The sequence below is a fragment of the Haliotis rubra genome, unplaced genomic scaffold, assembly GCF_003918875.1.
Source record: "Haliotis rubra isolate DU_JTF1 unplaced genomic scaffold, ASM391887v1 Scf2, whole genome shotgun sequence".
Lineage (NCBI taxonomy): Eukaryota > Metazoa > Mollusca > Gastropoda > Lepetellida > Haliotidae > Haliotis > Haliotis rubra.
Genome location: NW_025766002.1, coordinates 4,209,185 through 4,225,489, shown reverse-complemented (window position 1 = coordinate 4,225,489; position 16,305 = coordinate 4,209,185). Strand labels below are relative to the sequence as shown.

Sequence of the window (16,305 nt, the reverse complement as noted above, 5' to 3'; positions counted from 1 at the left end):
TTGGACTTGGATACTACTTTGTCGTTTCTAAGTTGCCCCGAGAGGCATCCCACTTTTATATTTTCAAGAATATATGGGCGGCTAAAACACTATTTTGCTCAATATTAATATTGCTCAATAAAATCCACTGTTAAAGTACAATAAACACTTTCTCTGAGATGCATTAGAAACATAAGAAGTTTTAAATATCCATCCTATTTTCACGAATGTAACCACTTTCTCTTATTTTATTTTAACAGAACGACAGCATTTTTTAAAAAGCCCCAAGATATAAAAACATTATCTGACACATAAAGCAGGTTTACTTCAACTCCCTGAAAAAAGGTTTTGGATAAATTCGTAAACCAGTTCAGAATAGAACGCGACTGACTAATTTTCAGGATGTTTTGCAAAAGGTTATACTTATATAGAGGATCAGTTGAACAACCCTGAACAGGTTCTATGAGTAAAAGAAACACCGAGAAAATATGTTCGACACTACTTGTTCTAATATATAATATTGCTGGACATGTTTTAGAAAATGTCGACACATTCTATTGATGTAATTTCGATAGAACGTATCTCTATGCCTGCTAACAAACTGGTACTGTAACAATGCCATATCATACGATGTAAAGTTGGAAGCAATATAGAGAAAAGCTTTTCATTGAAACAGTTACAAAACATGTCATTATGAAACAGATTTTGGTTTCTGTATTTTATTATTGAAAGAAAGTGAGAAGAAGATGGACATTTCTTTTTAAATGTATAAGTAATATTCTTAATATATTTGGTCGCTTACCTGTGAGAGAAAGATGAGATGTGGATTTCTGTTTTTGATTTAAAGTGGACAAACTGAAAGCACAAGACGTAATTATTAAATATGTACTGAATTTGTCATCGTAGCAAAACTGCTGAAAGATCAGCTAATGGCTCACACGTCAGAATTTACAAAATATTGGGAAAGGATCGTTATGTGGACACAAGTACATTATGTATTTCCATAGCTGGTGAGCTGTCATGTATGTAAAATTATGGTTCAGAAATGGTGATCAATTAGGTTTAACATGACAATTTTGAAACCATACGTATTTTCAACTCTATTAAAACACTGCATTGGTACTAAGTGTGAAGCGCAATTCTGGTGTGCTCCGCCGTGATATTGCTGGAATATTGCTAAAAGCGGCGTACAACCCAACTCACTCACTCACTAAAACATGGTAGGACATTTGGTTTCTTGGTTAGCCAAGTCCTTTCTAACTGCAGTAAACGAACTTGCGCCTCGTTGATCGTTTGATTTCAACACAACATGACTTTTGATCCAGCCTACACATATACTTTAAATAAAATAATTCCCTCCGAAGAATGTCCCACAAACCTTATCATTTACAGCAATGTGAAATACTTTTTTATTAACACATAAATGTAATCGAAACGTGTTGCGATATTCGCTAACGCCGTTTTAATGAACCATTTAACAATATGGAAAGCTTGCTATTTCATACTGACAGATATTGTTCCTGTAACTTGTAGAGAAATATTTGGATACTCCTCTAATAGGGTATGCCAGTTTGTACACACACAAATGTGTTAAATGGCTAATAGTATATATACTGAAAGAGCTTCTTGCTGAGGTATAACAGTAATTCTTTAAGGAACAATTATTCCAACCGTATGTGAGTTACAGTGTTTACACATATGAAGGCGATTGATGATTCAAGAACAGTGTTCATGGTATTTGGAAATTATCTCTCAAACGCGTTGTTTACGTTCGTTTCTCCTCACACGCCCGTCTAGGACTCGGTTTCATTGAGTAGTGCAGTATAGTGTAGCGAGTTTGGAAAGAATGTAATGACGTGTTTACTTCGCGGATTGTTATGCTTAGTAAGCACTTTTGCCTGATGGCCCGCCACACATGTCGCTGTGGTCAACACAATAACATGGCATATCGTTGCTGATTTTCAAAGGCAATATACTACAGGACGAAGCTAGCTGCAACAAATTACAGCAACTATTGATTGAAACAATTGCATATTGTGGAAATACATCCTAAAACTTAACATGGAACATAAATATCTCCCACCATTATTCCTTTATTGTTTAATGTTAATTTCTACTGTACAGGTTTATGTTATGTGGTGTTAAAACACCCAGAGTTTCCAGTCACGGACCTTAACGTGATGATTTAAGTGATCAACATCCTGTAGCCGAACATGACAGCAAATATGAGTTAAACGTTCCGGGCATGCTGTTAAAAATGTTGGTTGGTTGGTTTGTTGTTTAACGCAGCACTCAGCAATATTCCAGCTATATGGCGGCGGTCTGTAATTAATCGAGTCTGGACCAGACAATCCAGTGAACGGCATCAAGAGAATCGGGATGGGATGACATGCGAGTCTGACCATCCGATCCCGTTAGTCGCCTCTTACTACAAGCATTGGTTACTGAAGATCATTTTTTACCCGGATCTTAACGGGTCTATTACAAATGTGATGGGGGAAACAAGAACATCAACCCCAAAAGTTGAGGTTGGAATATGGGGTTGCAATATGTCACTTTAAGTAGAAGTCAGGGCTTTTTATGTCATTAAATCAAACGTACACAAGACAACGGAGTAGTCTCTTCCTCGTATAACTGGTGAAGAGGAAGACTCATTGAGTGAGTGAGTAAGTGAGTGAGTGAGTATGGTTTTACGCCGCTTTTAGCAATATTCCAGCAATATCACGGCGGAGGACACCAGAAATGGGCTTCACACATTGTACCCATGTGGGGAATCGAACCCGGGTCTTCGGCGTCACGAGCCAACGCTTTAACCACTAGGTTACCCCACCGCCCCGAGGAAGACTCCTTGAAGGAGAAATGTATCATGTTGATGTGCAAGAGTACAGATTCATACAAGAATACATTGGATCAGAAACTATAATGTATGCAAGTGCTTGTAGTTTGCTTTGTACATTCCTTACATTACACATATCACACAAAAACATAAATGTAGGTTAATGAATGAGTTCTATTTACATTGTAATATAAACAATGACATGTACAACAATTAACATTTCTTCAGTCTCTGTCATTCGGCAGAACACGCTTCACCTCAGTCACACAATGGTATGGCATACCATGACTTCTTCATATAATTATAAAACATGAGAGAAGTTGTATAATATGAGATTCGATCTTTCACAGTCACTTATATGAATATGGACTCTCCTATAAGAGTTAATTTTACAAAGTCCGTCTTAGGAAAACAGCCATGTCTCCGTCTCTTTCAGCATACACCTGATATTATCAGTCAATGTTCAGAAACATTCTATACTTTATCTGATGAAATTGTGCTTCCTTGTTTGTAAACATGTCGAGCAGTGGATCGTGATGGTAGGCGCCTCCAAGCGTAGTATAGGACTTCATCATTGCGGCTGCTTGGACGTGAGCTGATGCTCGTCTATATACCACCCTCCGCACGAAGACACTGCAGTTCTGAGACACAACATTGTTCACCTGAGCTCTGACAAGTTTGTTTCCAAGGAGTTGTGTTTCCCAGTTAACATTATTGGGAATATGGTGACCGAACATGCTGAATACCACACACCTACGCCCGTACTTGATCGTCTGAACACTGATCTCGTAGAAAGCTGGCTTATTGTTCTTGAACTTGAACACTGTCCTTCTCTTGAATCCAGGGTTGGCACCCCGTCTTTTCTCCCATTGTGCATTCTGTTTGAGAGGAAGATCAGGGGAGATAACTTTAACCCAGTGTGACCAGTCCATGTCTCTTAAGCTGAAGTTGTTTTCAAAGACCTCCTCTCTTCTCAGAAGAGGTGTCACAAACTTTGATGGTTTCTGGAATTAAGAAATTGTTAGATCATACGTCTTGTACAAGTCATAACAGAATAACTAAATTTATCCATCTCATTGTTACCGCTCATCGTTTACGAAATGAGAGAAAATGTTACCTTTAAAGGTTTTGTCCTTGTCCTCCTGATGCATCTGGGTTTTGGTTTCCTGACTTTCTGCATGGATGTTATTTTGTTTAAGGGAGAAGCCTTCGCAGTTTTCTCTGCGGCGCCGCTTGTAATCGTTGTCGTCGTCGTCGTTGATTGAACAGGGGAAGCTATTCTATCACGTAGGAATGTAAACATTCCTTCCATGTCATAGCCGAGGGTACCATCCCTACAACGGGCTCGAACCTCTTTCTCGTATAACTGGTGAAGAGAAAAACAAACCTCCCCGATAAACGTGTTTCGTTTCCTTTATGTTGTTTAATGTTAAATGTGGGGAAATATGAAAAATTCTATGACAGGAGAAGAGGTTATTTCAACTTACATGAAGGATGTCTGCTCCATGCTCCCTGTAGCAGATGGCCATGAGGAGGTCAAATATGTTTGTAAAGTTGTCCAATTTTAGATGCCGACCTCATTCCCTTCGGAAATAGTTTAACACTCGCCCCCATCGTCCACGTTCAGGTCGAAGTCGCAGAGTTCTTTGATGTCAGTGGAGAAGTCGATCCATTTCGTGACATATGTGGACGCTGTACTGTAATCACCGTGGGCGAAGACGGCCATTCTGATGGCGGGGATGTCAGCCTGGAGTCGCTGTATCATGTCCTGGAGTCGACCTCGGACTTCGGCCAGACAACTGCTCATAGAGCCGGTTGTGTCGAAGGAGAAGACAATCTCTGGAAGTCCACCAGGAGGAAGCAGAGCCATGATGAATCTGTTGGGAAAAGTCCAAACATCTGATTTCAATTTCAATGTGTATATGTTGAGTAAAAAGAATACATTCAAATGATGAACAAATTCATTTTCAAATGAACATCCGTTTACCATAATTATTTTGATTAAATGTGTTAAGTTGATTTGATTTCATAACCGACCTATATTGAGTAGATTTAAATCTATGTTTAGTAGATTTTATCTAGTAACTGACCTTATCTAATAGTTAAATATGTAACATTTCTGTATTAGCTGTACTAATGTAATTAGACCCAGTTGATTATGTACTCTATCCCTGTATACCGTATTAGAATTGCGACGGTAGATATTGAGTTCTTTTATTTCGCTGGTATTAGGTGTAGCTCGTAGATGGTTTAATCTTTCAACTCTAGTGTATGTGAGTAGACTGATCTTACTCAGAGAGTTGCCCAGCTTTGATACTGAGTGGCGATCAATGACAGCTGGTTGCGACTTGTGTTAGCTGTCATGTTTAGGCCTGTACTTTGGTTGTGTTTTGAAGAGTAGACGATATTCATATCTCTGCGTTTAAGCGAATTCTTCCGCAGGGAAACATAGAAAATAAACGGAAAAATATGTTGAAGATAAATTTAATCGGTAAGTTATCCACACCCATTGACGTGGCGAACGTGTTATCATTGAAAGTGTAATTTGCAGAATGGACACAGGAAACATTCTTTTAGAAACTTATAAACATACTCTCCAAAATACATTGTTGATATCCATGCTCCTTACACTGCCTGTCCCGGGATGCCTTTGCCGTAAACGGTGTGCAGCCGCAATGTTGGTTGGTAGATTATTGGAGATGACATCATTGCTTCGGGTCTCAGTTTTGCAGTTTCAAGAATGTACAACTTGAATACGCAATGCCATTTAGAAAGTGGTCAAATGTAACATATGTTATATATGGGGTTACATTTTCTTAGTAAAGTACAGATTCTAGTACTTTTGGGGGTTGAATCCCATCCGTGATTCGAACCCACACCATCAGAGTCAGCCACCTAATCGCCAGCACACCAAGTTATTCTTTGTGGAAGCCGGGATGGCCGAGCGGATTAGGCGGCTGGCTTTGCGTGTTGGCGATTAGGTGCCTGACTCTGGGGGTGTGGGTTCGAATCCCATATGGGACTCAACCCCAAAAAGTACTAGAATCTGTACTTTATTAAGAATGTGTAACCGCAAATATAACATAGTTACAAGAATGTACACTATTTTGCACAAAATATATACCGTTTCGTTGTATTTTCCAGTTTCACCAGACTGACGGTACTTTTTGGAAACCATTTGCATAAATTGATGTTACTTAACGCATAATGTATTTTCACTTTTATTCCACCCCCTCTGACAGCTTACGTTTTGTAGTTATTCCTTGAACCAGGTGTTTTTAAATACCACTAGTGAGACGTGAAAAATGCAGCAGAGAGGGTTTGGGTGATCCTGGCACAGTCAGGCTAGTAAAGATCATCATCAGTTCAGGGCCCTTGCCCCCTCTACACGCAGCCCAGACAGCAAATGGGACTTCTCCCAGAAAACGCTGCTTAGTCGAACCCACCAAGAACATTCCGGAGAATATGAAGACTTCCCAAAACTGCAACCTTCTGCATTACCCAGAATGTCAGAAGGGCTGTGCTCCCGGTGGAGAACTCGGGCACTCTCCTGATCTGCGCCAAGAGATCAGAAGATACCAAACCAAGGGCACCGAGAACAATGGGGAGTCTGACGACAGTGTACTTGGGATGCAATCGAGGCATTTTATTGGTGAGGTCCGCATATTTAGCATGCTTTTCCTGAACCTTGCCAATCACATTGCTGTCATAAGGGATACATCCTTGTGAAAAGTGAAATATCTCTTGTACTATCTTTGCTAGCTTCCAAAATATGTACCCTGGGAAAAGAAGTTCATTATAAATACCATTCTATTATCTATATTCATTTGTACTGAACTTCCATCAGAGACCATATAGTCTCCATATGGTCTCTGCTTCCATGTATCCTTTTTTAACTGTCTACATATAACATTGAAAGCCTCTGAGTTAGTTACCACCGTAACTCGATACCTGCTGAGAAAGTTACTTCAGAGAAAATGCCTTATCAAACGATTCACAGTAGGTAGCAATTGAAAGTATAACAAATTTAAATCATTTCCATGGAAACGTTCTATGTTACCATAGTTATCGATAAATAAAAGAGTACCGTTTCTGTATTTCAATATGGGTATGCCACTTTGTAGACGACCATTATAACATTGCGGATCTGATTATGTAACATGTCTTTTCTATATGATTCAATATAATAAAGCCAACTTTCCATGATATACATTATGTCAGACACACAATATTCTCTCGTTTCAGTGACATATATTTATAATACTCAGCTTATCAGCTAGATCAGAAATAGTGACCATCAGTGATATTTTAAATATATCTATATATTTGTTTGGAAAGAAAGATTGTCATGATTAGCAAGCAGTTGTGCTTGTGCATAAAGGTTTTAATAAAGGTAAAAATAAATAAACGATATATTTCTGTTTGGGACATAATTATCATTACTGACTTTTGATGGCCATTACAATGTTAATCACGATAGGGGCTGTTGGGGTAATCTATTGGCTAAAGAGTCCGTTTGTCACGCTGAAGACCCGGGTTCGATTCCCCACATGGGTAAAATGTGTGAAGTCAGTTTCTGGTGTCCCCCAGGGTGATATTGGTGGAATATTGCTAAAAGCGGCGCAAACAAATACTCACTCACTCACTCACTAACTCGCGTCTCCTCACACGTCCGTCTGGGAGGAGGTTACACTGATTGTCGCCGTGTCGTGAAGCGAGATAAGAAAGAATATATGACGTGTTTACTTCGCGGATTGTTACGCTGAGCAATAAAGTCTGATGGCCACATATCTTGCTGAATACTCCATGGTCTGCACTGTAACATTGCATGTCGGTGATGCTTTTAACAGAAAACAATAACGGCGATATTCGTGGGCATTTGCTATTACTGTTTAACTACATTAATTGTTAATACAATTTATAGAAACTACAATCAAAATATTGGGAAAATGTTCTCTGAATTAATAGCATCTTGTTGTTAATCATTAAATCATCTAAGACTTTCTTTCCATTTGGTTATTACAGTTACATTTTCAAGTTATATAACTGAGCATCAGCTTAAGGTAGGAGAAAGGAAGCCCAATGTACACCAGTTCGTCGCTGTTCAATACAATAATATATTAGAAACTGGATAACTTGTATAAGTGTTGGTGTGTTCTGTTTCTGTTAGCTTTTAACATCGGATCAGCTAAGTTTGTAAACGTGTACTATTTGTGTCAAAGCTTGGACACGGTACTGACAGACCAAAGATGACAGTAGAGAATGAGCCATGAATGCTACTAAATATTTGGATACGGACCTTGAACTCATGAAAATGACTGAAGCAATGATTTCTGTAAACAACAAAATGCACTGTTGCGATGATGGTACTTTTTGAACCCTCACTAATGATCTCTTATGTTGTAACCAACGGAGACGGAGGTTCCATTTATTCGTTGTGATGTTTATCCGAAAACATATATGGAAGTTGAGGGTTGATATTTGGTTTGTGATTTGAGTGAAGTCTAAGTCGCAATTAGACTTATTATGTCTCGGATTACGACTACACACTCATGTAAAATGCATTGTCAAAGAAAATAATGTGTATTAATTTCTCAAAAGTTTGTTTTATTTATTCCTATACTAACATTGCACATGTTGCCAAAGATATAAACAATGCAGGTCAGCGAATGAGTTGTATATACACCTTAACACAAACAGTGACATATGTACAACGTCACATTCATCAGTCTCTTTCATTCGGATGAACACACTAATCCACATTCAAGCACTATAATGAAACACCATGCCCTCTCATTCACATAAAGCATGAAGCAAGTTGTATGGTATGAGATTCGTTATCGCTGTCTTTCAATGACAAATCTCATTCCAGTAATATCAAGAATGTCATCTGATTGCATATATATACATTCTCCATAGGAAAAAACAGCTATGTCTCCATATCGTCCGCAAACACCTGATATTATCAGTCAATGTTCAGAAAAAGTCTATACTTTGTCCGATGAAATTGTGCTGCCTTGTTTGTAAACATGTCGAGCAGTAGATCGCGACCTCCTCAGACGCCTCCAAGCGTAGTCATAGGACTTCATCATTGCGGCTGTTTTGACGTGACCTGATGCTCTTCTATATACCACCCTCCGCACAAAGACACTGCAGTTCTGAGACACAACATTGTTCACCTGAGCTCTGACAATTTTGTTTCCAAGGAGTCGTGTTTCCCAGTTAACATTATCAAGAATGTGGTGGCAGAACCTGCTGAATACCACACACCTACGTCCAAACCTGGTGGTCTGAACACTGATCTCGTAGAGAGCTGGCTTATTGTTCTGGGACTTGAAGATAGTTCTTCTCCTGAATCCAGGGTTGGCACCCCGTCTTTTTTCCCATTGTGCATCCTGTTTGAGAGGAACGACAGGGGAAATAACCTTGACCCAGGCTGACCAGTCCATGTCTCTTAAGCTGAAGTTGTTCTCAAAGACTTCCTCTCTTCTCAAAAGAGGAGTCACAAACTTTGTTGGTTTCTGAAATAATACATTATGTACAAATTATCGATTTGTTTGAGAAGAGTAATGCCACAGAGGTATAACTTAAATCGGTAAATATGATCGTTATCAATATTTTCCAAACAATTGAACATTTGAATATATAATGTTATCCATTTTGAAAACAAACATTTATAAAACATACCTTCAGTGATTTTGTTCCTGGTCTCCTGATAGATTTAGGCTTGACCTTTCTAATTCCTGAGAAGGACGTAGTTTTCTTCACAGTGGGGATCGTCACATCTTTCTTACTGCAACCGGTTGTGATCTTCTTTGGCGATGGAAGGGAGGCTACTCCATCGCGTAGCGATGTAAACATTTTCTCCATGTCCTTGCTAAGGGCGCCTTCAGCACAACGACCTCGGACCTCTTTCTCGTAGACCTGAAATGACATGTACAAATGTTAAAACAGGAAAGCATGGGAATTATTTATGTTGAGGAAAGTTCACTAAATCCATTATGAGTAATATTTAGGTTTTGTGTTCAATATAAGCGTAGGGCGAACTTACATCAAACATGTCTGCTCCATGTTCCCTGTAGCAGATGGCCATTAGGAATTCAAAGACATTGGAGAAGCTGTCAAGTTGGAGATGGCGTCCACCTGTCTCCTGTGACATTCTCTTGTAGAATTCCATGGTGCCAGATCCATGCTCTACCCCATATATCTTCACTCCCTGGAAATGATTAAGATGGATTTGATATAAGTGACATGATGAAATTGTAGCGTATAATATTTAAGTTGCAATCACGAGGCAAAATGCATTTCAACATTGTGTTGATCATTTGAGTGCGTGTATTTCGTTTTGTTGAAACTTTTATTTGACTATATAGACCTTCGGCTCACCATTGTATTGAGGGTTTGAATCTCTTCCCTCCAGTCTATCCTGAGTTTGTTGTCGGGGTAGTCTGGCTCATGGGGGTTGGCGTCGCCAATCATGACGAGGGCACGATTGGATCCAGGGGTCCATGACAACTCCTCCCCAACTTGTCTGAGAACGAGTTCGTAACATTCGTCGGAGTCTCCGCCTCCAGTGCTACTGACGTTGTTGACAAAGTCACAAAGTTCCTTGACGTTAGTGGAAAAGTCTATCCACTTTGTGACATAGTTGTGTTTGTCACAGTAGTCACCGTGTGCGAAGACGGCCATTCTGATGGCGGGGATGTCAGCCTGGAGTCGCTGTATCATGTCCTGGAGTCGACCTCGGACTTCGGCCAGACAACTGCTCATAGAGCCGGTTGTGTCGAAGGAGAAGACAATCTCTGGAAGTCCACCAGGAGGAAGCAAAGCCATGTTGAATCTGTTAAAAAAAATGAAAACACTGTTATTAATCTTAGTGCGTACAGAAGACATTTAAATGATGAAGAAATGAGCATCAATATTCTTTCACAATTCTGTCATTGATATGATTTTTTGAAAATGTGTATTAGACCTATTTTAATTACTGACCTTTATCTTACAAAGAAGGCAGATAAATATGGAATAATCTGAAGCCGTTATGTTGATGTATCTATACGCAGAATTGTACGTATATATAAACTATCACTGTGAATATCTTCCACAGTTTACCTGTTTTGAATGGTGAAAGCAAATATTTTGTTCTTGTTCTGTTCCCCTGCAGTTAGGTGCAGTTTATAAGTGCTGCTATTAGGAGTAACTGACAGGCGGTTAAGTCTTTCAACTGTAGTGTATATGAGCAAACTGATCTTACTCAGCGAGCCGGCCAGCTTTTATACTGGCTGTGAGGCGATCAATGGGTACTGGCTGGGGCTTGTTGCGGTTGGCGTGTTCAGACCTGTTCTGTGGTTGTGTTTTGAGGATCAGACGTTGTTCGCGTGTATGCGTTTCAATTTATTCGTCTCTTTTGAAACAAGGGTAACGACCTGATTAAGCCGTTAGAGATGAAAATGTAGCCGGGGAGTTATTATAAGACCTTTGACTTAGGAAATGTTCAGTCGTTGAAAGTGTCATATGTAGAATCGACATGTAAAACGTGCGTTCAGAAACAATGAACATGCTCTCTCAAATACGTTGCTTATATCCAGTCTCCTAACACTGCCTGTCGGAAGATATTCTCATAGTTAACGGTATATAGCCGCAATGGGTAGAGTTTGTACATTTTGAGATGACATCATTGCTTCGCGGAATGCTTCACTTGCCAGGCAGAATATCAATCATAATCTTCGTGAAACATGTATTAATATTGCAGATATTTCCTTGACAAACGTATCTTCGTTAATCAATACATTCCCACATTCAGCTGTTTATTATGGAAACCATTATGATTTACCAAAGTGTGTGAATATGCATACAACTGTGTTCACTGTGGTTAATCATTTGTCTATCGTTGCTGAGATAAAACTTCCCAGGAGTGTCACTATGTTTCCAAATATGATAGGCGGTCAAACATAATGCTCTATCGTGCACAAATATAGTGGTAATTTAAATTCAGTGTATTATTACAATAAATATTTTCTCTGAGTTTTAACCAAAAACAATTAGGTGTTTCTTCATCTTTAGATTTCGCCATTCCCAGACCCATTTTCCACCAAATGAAAAACGATTTCATTTCAAGAGGCTAACAGCATTTTCCAAAGGAAACAAAATAAAACTGTGGGTTGTTTTTCACTTTGTTTAATAGTTGCTTTAAAAATTCCGCACACCCATGAAAAACAGGACTGACCAGTTGTCATGGTACATTCCCTTGTGAGCAGATGCGATATAGAGGATCAGCTGTATCAGAATATCAGGAATATCCGTATTAATTCATACATAATCTGAACTGCGGTGTATTTCTACTTTTTATTTCTGTAGATAGGCCTCCAACCCAAAGTGCAAGGCTTTTACATCATTAATGCATAAATATGTGAAAAATATATGAAACAGACATAAGTATATCATAAGGGGATAATACATTTACACCCACATATATATATATATATATATATATATATATATATATATATATATATATATATATATATATATAAAAAAACCTACATAACTATATCCTGAGGAAATAATACATTTACACATGACTTTACACACACATATATAGAACACACAAAAATATATCAAAGGGAAAAGAAATATTACACACTCTAACACTCACATACACACAGACAGCTCTCTCTCTCTCTCTCTCTCACACACACACGTGCAAATACTTTCAAGTACAGAGTCATACATATACACAACCACGCATACAATGCAAGCATTTTTTCCAGATATAAACTATCCTTTGCTTGCAGTTACAATATATTTGGCACTTTCAAGAGAATATAGATTCACTGCTTTGATGAAGTTGTCTGTGCTTGAGTGGCGATTGTTCATTAAGGGAAAATATGTAGTTCTTAATTCTTCATAGTAAGGGCAAATAAATATAAAATGTGTTTAATCCTGAATGATTTTTTGTCCCAATTGCTGTAAACAATAGATACAGTATCTTTCATTTTATTCAGTTTTCGCCCATTTCCCAGTTTCAACTGCAAGCTTATGATTTGAGCATCTAAAGCGGGTTAGGGCTATTCTCAGTTTTTTTCTCTCTGATCTGTATTAACTATTTTTCTGATCCAACTAAAATTAGAGGAGTCTGTAGGGTTTGAATTTGCTTCTTGCCTGTAAATCCCTGGAGAATTGCTGAGAGAAGTTGTCAGTAAGCCTCTGTTTAAGAGGTCACATCCCCTACACCCTGCTGTAGCCAGGAGTAGCTCAATCCTAGGTGGTCAAGCAGTGTCCTCACATAAGTAGCCCAGGTTATCCTCCCCACTCTATCCAGCTGTACCGACACTCTGTAGCAGGCTTTAGGGTATCTATAGTTTGGCATATGCAGGAGAATAAGCCAGAACTTGATGCACTTATAGTCATATACATGTATTTCCTTTAATGTGTACACATTACAATGATCATTTCTGATCATATGAAAGTGTACGAAACGTCCGTATCTACCAGTTAACAAGCTGGTATAGTTACAATGCTATATCATACGATTCAATAGAGGAATCAAGCGATATATAAAAAAATAAAACACATTTTCAATGGAACAGTTCCACAACATATCATTAGATAACAGATTTAGTTTTCTGTTTTTCAGTTTGGAACGAGAATATAATCGGAAGAGGAAGAAGTTTGCTGGATAAGAGTACACAAGTGAAATATATACCACTATGGAAGGTGGGTATTTTTTTCTTGATGGATATTCCACTTTCACCTTTTAGGGATATAGTTAGATAGTCCGTTTACAAGGATATGTCAGTTTTCTCATATAAAGTATATTCAAAGAGCAGTAATACTGTAGGAGATTGAAAACGTTTCTAAATGGAAATGCCGGAAGATGTAGTTTCCATGATAAGGGTCAGAATATTCTTACGTTTAACATATAAATAATAATATTAGTGGATTGTTCAGTTTCTCTCTGAAGTATATAGATAACTACAATATTCGATTCATCAGACTGTACATCAATTATATTTTAAATATCGCGGTGCAATGAATTTCGAAAGAAACCTGGTTGTCTTCATGGTGAATATGCAGTTCTGCCTGATGAGCACAAAGGTCTTTGCATTTCTCATTCACATGTGTGAATCGAAATAGCAGCTAGATGACACATTGCTGATAGTTGTTCCTTGATGATGTTTTGATAATATTACATTGATCAAATTGTTTTTTGCATTAATAACATTTCAAAAATGTATTTTCTGTTTTGTTCTTAACATAAGTCTATGCATTACTATTTTTGTGGTCTTTCTAAATTATACAATGTGATACCAAGTATCTTCATATCATGGTGGCGTTTAATACAAGAAAAGCGTTCATGACCTTTAGAAAATATCTCGCAAACACATTGCTTACGTTTATTTCTCCTCGCACGTCATCTGAGGACTCGGTTTCATTGAGAAGCGCAGTGTAATGCAACGAGTTTAGAAAGAATGTGTGACGTGTATACTTCGCGGATATGCTCGGCAAACAGTTTCGCCTGATGGCTCGTCACACCTCTCGCTGAATGCTGTGTGGTCAACATTAAAACATAACATATCGTTGCTATTTTTCAAAGTCAATACTTTAAATGACAAAGCTAGGAATACCGAACTACAACAAATATTGCCTGAATTAGTAGCGTGTTGTGGTAAATACCTCGTATAAATGAGGTTGTAGAATAGATACTTTCTCCATCGTGAAGTTCTTGTTTCAAGGCAATCAGTTTTACTAAACAAGGGTAACACATATCAGGTAGAAGAATCCATTAAATGCATATGGGTTTAAGTTATTGTCAGCTGTATATAATTATAAAGGTATATATTGTTTAATGATTGTTAAACTGCGCATCAGCTGAAGGTTGGAGGAAATTAAGCTCAGTGTACTTAATTCGCATTCAGTTTGCATCGCATTGATAATAACTTGATTACAATGAAAGTGTAAATCCTTATGATATTTTACGTATATGATCTTGATTACGAACACACCTGGTGTACTGGAAATATGCATATACTTCCAATTACAACAATTCTAATTTGTAAATGTACTTTTGTAAATAAAAACGTAAAAGGGATACGAAGATTTGTAGCACTACTAAGCATTTCCGCTGCTGAGGTTACTTCTACATACCGGATTATTCAGTTGGCACATTCATGTATTCATAGCTAAATTAATACTATATGTGTGTTAAATATAGAAAATAGCTGTACGTTAGTTTAAGTAAACGTAATTCAGTTGTCCACCTTTCCTTTACAAAATGAATGCGCGCATGCACGTTCTTTGAAAAAGGTTTGTGAGGCTGTTATCGGACACAGATTTGTATGCATGTATATACACTAACACTGTAAATGCCTTAATACCTTTTCAAAGGGTAGCATTAGATATTTAGTTTAGTTCTTGTGGATTATGAATCTGCTAATATTAGATGCAGCTTATACATGCAGATACAAATGGCGTTCACGTGCACTGTATGTCAGTCGACTGATTTAGCTTCTGTGTTTCTGTGTACCTTTTTCAACCCAAATTTCTGTTTACAAGTGAGGGTGAGTGAGTTGTTTTACGCCGCATTCAGCAATATTCCAGCTATATGGCGGCCGTTTGTAAATAATCGAATCTTGACTAGACAATCCAGTGATAAACAGCAAGAGCATCGATCTACTCAAATGGAAAACGATGACATGTGTCAACCAAGTCTGGGGAACCTGACCTCCCGAGCCCGTTAGCCGCCTCTTACGACAAACAAGTTATTGATGAGCTTCCAATGACGGGAAGATATTATGGGGTGATATTCCGTTTGGCACATGAAACACATTCAGAACAGATGAAAATACTCTCCCAAATGCACAGTTTATGTCAGTGCTCCTCACACTAATGTATACAGTTTCAGTGAACGACATATTTGAGGAGTTTCTAAAAAATAGCGATGGCGAAATTGCTTCGCGGAAAATCAGTTGCATGACCAGTAGTAGCCGATAAAATATATTCTGTGATTCTGTGACACACAGGTCAACGATGAATGTATTTTGTTTGCATAGGGCTGAAATACACCATAGCTGATCCTTTGAATATATAAATCATTAACTACGTGTGTATTTCAAGAAAAGATCATGATTGTGTGAATATGCATTGTAATAATTCGATGACGTAAATTCTGTGCCATTTCAGACATCGTAACACTTTGTTCAAGAACCGTCTATGTGTTGTATTTTCGTGAACATATAGCTGCTACTCAAAACATCCCATATTTTGAACAGCATTTAAGAGATATGCTAATACTATACAGAATTTCATATTACTTTGTTTACCTTTTCGCGACCCAGATCTCCTTCCGTGTGCGCAGTGAGTATATTTCAGCAATATGAACTTATTATAAATTAAACTTAACGATGACCAATACATAAAGCCTAAACAGGAACCTCTTCATTTCCTTCATCTAGTGGACAATAACCGAAAGAAAATGCTCAAATTATGTTTTA

General features: G+C 38.1%; 2 protein-coding genes across 3 annotated transcripts; both read right to left on the bottom strand.

Moving 5' to 3' along the window:
- Window positions 1-3,267: 3,267 nt before the first annotated feature.
- Window positions 3,268-4,685, bottom strand: LOC124275271. The gene is made up of 3 exons (XM_046710753.1): window positions 4,424-4,685; window positions 4,303-4,391; window positions 3,268-3,819 (listed from the first exon to the last, which is right to left on the bottom strand). The coding sequence occupies exons 1-3, from the start codon at window positions 4,683-4,685 to the stop codon at window positions 3,268-3,270; spliced, it is 903 nt and encodes a 300-aa protein (XP_046566709.1).
- A 3,716-nt stretch (window positions 4,686-8,401) lies between these two features.
- LOC124275376 lies at window positions 8,402-11,049 on the bottom strand. Of its 2 annotated transcripts, none has more exons than XM_046710904.1 (5): window positions 10,925-11,049; window positions 10,202-10,655; window positions 9,867-10,031; window positions 9,503-9,739; window positions 8,402-9,336 (listed from the first exon to the last, which is right to left on the bottom strand). In XM_046710904.1, exons 2-5 carry the CDS (start codon window positions 10,646-10,648, stop codon window positions 8,803-8,805), a joined length of 1,383 nt encoding a protein of 460 aa, XP_046566860.1. In that variant the 5' UTR covers window positions 10,649-10,655; window positions 10,925-11,049; the 3' UTR covers window positions 8,402-8,802. The 2 variants fall into 2 exon arrangements, with proteins under 2 accessions (XP_046566860.1, XP_046566861.1); XM_046710905.1 differs by having other exon boundaries at window positions 9,548-9,739.
- Between the last annotated feature and the right edge of the window lie 5,256 nt (window positions 11,050-16,305).

Coding starts and splice junctions, on each gene's coding strand:
- LOC124275376 (XM_046710904.1), bottom strand. CDS start 10,648: ATGGCTTTGCTTCCTCCTGGTGGACTTCCAGAGATTGTCTTCTCCTTC. Junction 10,032..10,201: donor TTCAAACCCTCAATACAATG/GTGAGCCGAAGG, acceptor AATCATTTCCAG/GGAGTGAAGATATATGGGGT. Junction 9,740..9,866: donor ATGGAGCAGACATGTTTGAT/GTAAGTTCGCCC, acceptor ATGTCATTTCAG/GTCTACGAGAAAGAGGTCCG.
- LOC124275271 (XM_046710753.1), bottom strand. CDS start 4,685: ATGGCTCTGCTTCCTCCTGGTGGACTTCCAGAGATTGTCTTCTCCTTC. Junction 4,392..4,423: donor CCTGAACGTGGACGATGGGG/GCGAGTGTTAAA, acceptor GAAGGGAATGAG/GTCGGCATCTAAAATTGGAC. Junction 3,820..4,302: donor ATGGAGCAGACATCCTTCAT/GTAAGTTGAAAT, acceptor TCTTAATTCCAG/AAACCATCAAAGTTTGTGAC.